General features: G+C 32.3%; 1 protein-coding gene across 1 annotated transcript in view; it reads right to left on the reverse strand.

Moving 5' to 3' along the window:
• The window catches only part of LOC106464488 (peptidyl-tRNA hydrolase ICT1, mitochondrial-like), a 12,117-nt gene extending 8,302 nt beyond the window's left edge, over nucleotides 1-3,815 (reverse strand). The window contains exons 1-2 of the mRNA XM_013924631.2: nucleotides 3,582-3,815; nucleotides 244-289 (exon numbers count right to left, since the gene is read on the reverse strand). Coding sequence (XP_013780085.1) covers nucleotides 244-289; nucleotides 3,582-3,797 — 262 coding nt within the window. The 5' untranslated portion in view covers nucleotides 3,798-3,815. The remainder of the gene's footprint in view (nucleotides 1-243; nucleotides 290-3,581) is intronic.
• Nucleotides 3,816-7,062: the final 3,247 nt, after the last annotated feature.

Raw genomic sequence — 7,062 nt, forward strand, 5'->3', positions numbered from 1 at the left:
AGAAGTAATGCAAGTGTAAACTTAAGGATTAAAATGCAAGTTTGTTCTTAAATAAAACTACTTTATATTTTTTTTTAAACAATAATTTGCGTAGTTTCTCAGATAGCATGGTTTGTGATAAGATGTTCAGGAATTTGACTGGTGATATGGTTGAGATGAAAAGTTCAATGCTAATTATTTTTATGGTCTATGAGAAAATATATATATATATAAGAAAAGATTACATCTTAGATATGGACTCACCTATCGGAATATATCCAGAAAACTTCTCTTCAGAATTTTTTGGTGGCTAAAAATAAATAAAAACTATACAAAACTATAGTTTGAACATTAATTTCAAGCAAAAACTTTCACTGATCAACATGTAAAATTTATTTTCTCTTAAGTACTTTACTACTGTAGTTGCAGCATGACTTGTGGAGAGATATTCCTATTTTGCTAGGATTACTGACTGTGTATTTAAGGATCAAGTCAGGATTAGTGACCTGTTTTTTCAAGATCTAGTGATGATTAATTGATTTTGTATTTGAGGATCAAAACATGATTAGTAACCTGTTTTTTTCAAGATCTGGTGATGATTAATTGATTGTGTATTTGAGGATCAGGTCAGGATTAGTAACCTGTTTTTTTCAAGATCTGGTGATGATTAATTGATTGTGTATTTGAGGATCAAGTCAGGGTTAGTGATCTGGTTTCAAGATCTAGTGATGATTAATTGATTGTGTATTTTAGGATCAAGTCAGGGTTAGTGACCTGGTTTTTTCAAGATCTAGTGATGATTAATTGATTGTGTATTTGAGGATCAAGTCAGGGTTAGTGACCTGGTTTTTTCAAGATCTGGTGATGATTAATTGATCTATTTTACTATGCATTTATGCTTTCTCACACACATGTATCATATTATACTGCATGTATATTTTCATGTACAATATGATTAAAGTAGTAATTTAGTCCTAAACTGTGGTATGTGAAAATACTCATCAGGTTAAAGAAAAAATAGTTCAAAAATTTTTCTTAAAAAAAACAGGAAGATGGAATATGCGAGAATAATCAAATAAGTTAAATGTAATCAATTAGAAAAATTCTGCTAATCACCCAGCTCTAAAACTGTCCTTCAAAGCAGTCCTCTCACACACACCCTTAAGAAAAGTAAAAATCCAAACCCACCCTTTCTTTTTATGAAACCACTGATTTCATTATTTAAACCCTATAAAGTCTGGCCTCCAGTGCTCGCCACCACTGCAGATGGTAACTAATTCCATGTGTTAATTACCCTGGTAGAATAATAAAACAGTCTGGCCTGAAGCCTACCTAGCCTAATTCTTCAAGATCTTAATATTTTTTCTTCTTGTCTTCCAAATACATCACGAAAATACTAGAGGCCTTTATTTGACTGATCCCCTAGATAATCTTCTAAAACTTCATTATTTCAATGAGATTACCTCTTACCCTTCTTTTGTCAAGAGAAAATAAGAGATCTTAACCCTACGATACAACCCTTTAATCCTTAAGAGTTATTCTAGTAGTCCTCCATTGAACCTTTTCCTATAAGTCAAAATCGTTACTCAGATAGAGGCAAAAAAATGTACACAGTATTTCAAGTAATGCCTAACTAGTAATTTGTAAACAAAAATAATCATCTCTTTTGACTTTTAATAAATATGCCTACAAATACACCTTACAATTCTATTAGCTTTAGTACTAGCAACAGAGCTATGCTTCGACGGCTTGATTGACTTATCCACCACCCCATCATGATTCTTTTCTTTGGTCATTCTATTCAGTTGGTTGAGTGTTTTAACGCTTTCACATGTAATTTCCTTTATTTTTTGTAAGATAAATGTATATATACATATTTAATTTGTTCAATTTGACTGTATGATTTTCTTCCTATAAAACTATCTTGAGATGCATGTATGTTGTTTTTTTGGCAAGACTTACATATCAATATTATCAGTAGGTATTACCTTTATCATCTTATTATTTCACTCTACCCTCAGATATAACAGACTGCATGAATCTAAACAGACAATACTTACATTAGTTTTATAAAGATTTAAGCTTGTATTAAGTTCACAACAAAACGGCCCAATAAGGAAGCTGCATTTGGTAGTTTTTCTTCAATACACAAGTGAAACACATTCATAATTCTGCATACTTTTAATTTCAGAACATACTGTGCTATTTTTGTCATTCAAGGAATGAGTAATTTTTTGTGCGTACTGTTTTGTCTGGTACCATTCACTCTCTCACAGTTATGCCAAGTTCTTTGTGATTGCTGTAAATGTATCCATCTCGGACGGTCACAGTGCCGTAGATTTGGTGTAGTGGAGTTTCCAAGAAAGGAAAAACTAGACATTAAATTCAAGCATAATTGTTCTTTAAGTCATAAATTTAAAGAAAGATAATGCTCTTGAAGCTGAATGGGTTGGCACATAATCCTGAGAGTGACACTCACTAGAAGATTTAACAATATTAGTTTATACTAAATTTCTCTGGTATACAGTAATTTAAACAGATATGCAAGCACTTCATATATCAATGTAAATTTTTTTTTTTCAATCACATCTATCAAATTAATGAGTACTCATAAAAACTTAACTTATTTTTATATAAATAGTAACTTTCACTAAAAATAATGTGTAAATTATTATACTTATTTGCATACCTGCACTGTTGCCCAGGTGGAACATAATCAGAAGATGGTACTACTGCCCCTAAAACATGATATGATGTATGCCTTACCTACCTAGTTTAGGTCTCATGTTTAGATTACTCATATAATGAAGTGAATATAAATAAACTAATTATAATATCAGTAAGGGATTAAATACCGATTACCACTAGCATGCATAATTTCAACAATGAAAAAAAAAGTTAAATAATAAGTCAGGTAAGTAAAATGTGTATACTAGGCCTAACTTATTGCATCATGTACACTTAAATTTTGTGAAATAAAACAGCTTAACCATTTTTTGTCATAGATTTTAAAATGAATTTAGCATTTTTAATATGCAAATAAAACAAGAAATGCAGCCACAACACAACAAAACCTAATAGTTAAAAAAAAAAAACTGCTGTAATTTCTGACATTATTACCTGTGTCATTCATAACATTCCTTTCATAAAGAGAAAGTGGGCATAAATTAATGATATGGGCCTGAGTAATCATTATCCGTTCACGAGTAGTTTCAAGCAGACTAAAGAAAATGTCAAACTTCAACTCAAAGTGATTAAATTAAAACTATATATCTAAATGTTAAATTGTATCACTAAGTTCAACCGGTTATTTATGCATGATATTATTATGGAATTACATAAATAAGCTTTTATGAGAACATAAACTCAAGTTAAAGGATCCAAGTCCAAGGTTAGTTTAAAGAAATATACAATTTATTTTATAGTTATATACTATTACTAATAATATTGTGGAGAAGGATACGACTGCCACATCACTTAAGACTTTTCTAAGGTACAGTAGATTATTTTTATCTGACTCTTTAAGTACTAGAATTAAATTATTAAAAAAAGTAAAATAATATATAAAGTTTAATTAGCATTAATTTAAATTACATCCATACCTCTGGAATTGTATTTAAGTTCAGACTGCTATCTGCATATATTTTATCGAGACTGTATGCACTTTTAAATTCTGGAAATGAAGGCGCAGAATAATTTGAATAGTTCACTTGAGTTTCCTTCCATATAACTGCCGGCAATCGAAAACCTTTAACAGTAATACACCATCGACGAAGCCCAAACCCAACTGGTTTTCCAATGCTTATAGCTGCTGCCATTTTGTTTGGTTGTCCGATTCGCCGTTAGGAGCAATTAAATGTTTAATATTCGTAATATATCTATCATAAGGTAAATATATTCAATAATTCTCCAAGTCACTGTTTATTAGCTTTAAATAATATAATGAACAGCCATTATGATTAATATCCTGTACTAATACTGTTGTGATTTTTTGTTTTAATGCATTTTCACTTGGATCCTTAATAATAAGTCGATAATAACAAGGCTAACCTATATAGTATAACTTGCCAGTAATGTAAAATGTGAATAAGTACATAACTAAAATAAATCTACATAAATTCAGTACATTTTAATATCTTAACAAGAGCAATCAGAAAGATTGCATATTCTCGTCCCTTCGCTCCTTTTCCAAATTACATGTGTTTATATTGGATAACGTCAAATTTCACCTTCGAAAACTCAGAAAATCCTTCTCAGATTCAGAATGGTCAACGATCCGGATCATTTTTGTAGTGTGATGAGGAGTCTCAAGTTTAATGTGCCCACGAAATTTGGTACAAAGCTAATTACACTTTACAGAGTTATTAACCCAAAACCGCGAAAATGCTCTATCTCCTCATTATAAAAATGCTTCAAAGTGGTCCAGAATCCGGATTAAGTTTGGGAGTACTGTACCATACTGACTTCCCATCTTGTGAAAACCTTTCATGTACATCGTCTATTAGTTTTCGAGATATGCGCGCGGAAACACAGACAGACACATACGCGCGCACCCGATTGCAATACCCTCGCTTTCCCTCCGGGGGCGAGAGAAAAAAAAAACGTGTTTTACACCCCCATTTTATCGTTTAACAAGCACACATTAGTATAAAAGTTTGAATTTATAACGAAAACTAATTTCGATAAATTTGCTTATTATACGTGAACCTTTTCAGGATACTTTTTAGAGAAGAAGAATAAATTTATTGGTATGATCTAGGGTATACATGTATTAGAAAGCTTAGATTAAAAATTATATAAATAAATACATACATATATATATATATGATCGTTCAAAATTCTAAATTTTAGACCTGATTGGAATGAATAGTTCACAAATAAATACTTGCAGCCTAAAATGTAGAATTTCACAAACGAAAATTTCATTTCCCGAAATAGCATAAATGTAGATAATGTTAATGTACGAAAAACGATAAAATGAAACAAGTATTTATATTATAAATTTAGTGTAATTTAGACCTTTTTCTCCTTCTACAGTGTGTTTCATTTGGTCTTTGTTTGGTCATGTGACCTGGTTTATCGTGTTTGTTTGGTTATCGAATTTCGCGCCAAGATACTCGATTGCTATCTGCGCTAGTCGTCCCTAACTTTGAAGCGATGGACAAAAGGGAAGGCAGCCAGTCAACGCCACCTACCACCAACTCTTGTGTTATTCTTTATCAATGAATAGTGGGATTGACCGTAACATTATAACTCCCCAAAGGCTAAAAGGGCGAGCATATTCGCGATGTGATTTGAACCCGTGACCAATTATCCGTGATTTCGATAATTTGTTTTGCAACAATTAGTTATTACATATGTATTTATCAGCACATAGTCACGAAAAACGTCTACATAGTAAAGGCACTACATTTACGAAATTAAATCACTAATAGTCACATTAAAATACTAGTAACAATGATTGAATGTTAGAAAAATATACAAAAAAGTTACAAACAGTTATTTTCCGATAATGTAGAATTTTCAGATGTTTCATCGGAATGCCCTGCCATCTAGCGGGGATACGAAACATTAAATGTAAGATTAAAATTGATTTACATTGGGCTTGTTTGTTTGGGATTTTCACACAAAGCTACACAAAGAACAGCCTGTGCATAACTCTAACTTGGAATTTAAAGACAACTTCTCACCAATAACTCCTGAGCTATTCTTAACTGACCGAATACTGGTATTTAATCGTTGCTCTGATAGCACACCCATGGCTGAAAAGTGCAGAGAGCGTTTTTGCGGTAAGGGGATAAGAACCACGAACACATGAATTCACAGCTCATGTCACGATAATCACCAGGCCACGAATAGCCCAATTATTTTGATATGATACCTCAAACTTTGAAGTAAAAATAAAATGTAGTTTTACTGATAGATAAATAAAAATAATTCATCAAGGATATTTTAAACCTCTGAACTGTATATAGTGACCAGAAATTCAAGTTAACCTTGACTTACATAGCAGTGTATATTCAGAATTTAAATTTGCTGTTGTGACATAAATTATCTGTTTCGTTTTATTTTGTATCGTTTGTTTGTTTGTTTTTAAGTTTACGCAAAGCTACACCAGGGCTATCTGCGCTAGCCGTTCATAGTTTAGCAGTGATAGACTAGAGGGAAGGCAGCTAGTCAACACCACTCGTCGTCAACTCTTGGGCTACTCTTTAACCAACGAATAGTGGGATTGACTGACACATTAACAACGCTCCCTACTAAAAGGGTGAGCATGTTCGGTCACGGAGATTCGAACCCGCGACACGCAGTTCGCGAGTCGACCGCCCTAACATCAGACTATGCCAGGCCGTTTTATTTTGTATCCACGTGGGTCAGGAGTAAGTTTACGGACTTACAGCACTAAAATCCGGGATTCGATTCCCAAAAGTGGACAGAGCGCAGATACCCCATTGTGTAGCTCTAAGAAAAGACAGCGAACAACTCATATTATATAATGAATTTGTTATTTGTCTTAAACTAAATGCAACTTTTAATTTAAAAAAAATAATTATCTGCGAAGTTTGGTCAGATATAATACTTAAAATCTTTAAAAAATCTAACTTTGTATAATAAAGTTTATATTCACAAATTGTCTACAAAAACACTGTGAAAGAACTGAAGTCTAATCTCACAGAAATCATTCTGCTACACTTCTTCAGAAGTTTATTTTACGTGTGTATGTATATATAGATATATATATATTAGGCTAATAACGATTAGTTCACTCTGAACTATAAGTCTTTTCTTTTGTACAGCATAAACAAAATAATGATGTGTGTATATAGAGGCATTTTTTTTCTATTATTTACCATATATTTCATATCTTTCTTTGTTTTCTTCACGCTAACCATTTTCCTATTTGTTATTCTATTTTATTTTTTGTTGTTGTTATTCGCAAAGTTACATAATGGGCTATCTGTGCTCTACCAATCACAAGTATCGAAGCCAGCGTTATAAACTCTCAGACTTTCCGCCCGCCCGCCCCTCCCGTGGCAAAGCGGTATGTCTGCGGACTTACAACGCTAGAAACCGAGTTTCGAT

The sequence above is a fragment of the Limulus polyphemus genome, unplaced genomic scaffold (genome assembly GCF_000517525.1).
Source record: "Limulus polyphemus unplaced genomic scaffold, Limulus_polyphemus-2.1.2 Scaffold1665, whole genome shotgun sequence".
Taxonomy (NCBI): domain Eukaryota; kingdom Metazoa; phylum Arthropoda; class Merostomata; order Xiphosura; family Limulidae; genus Limulus; species Limulus polyphemus.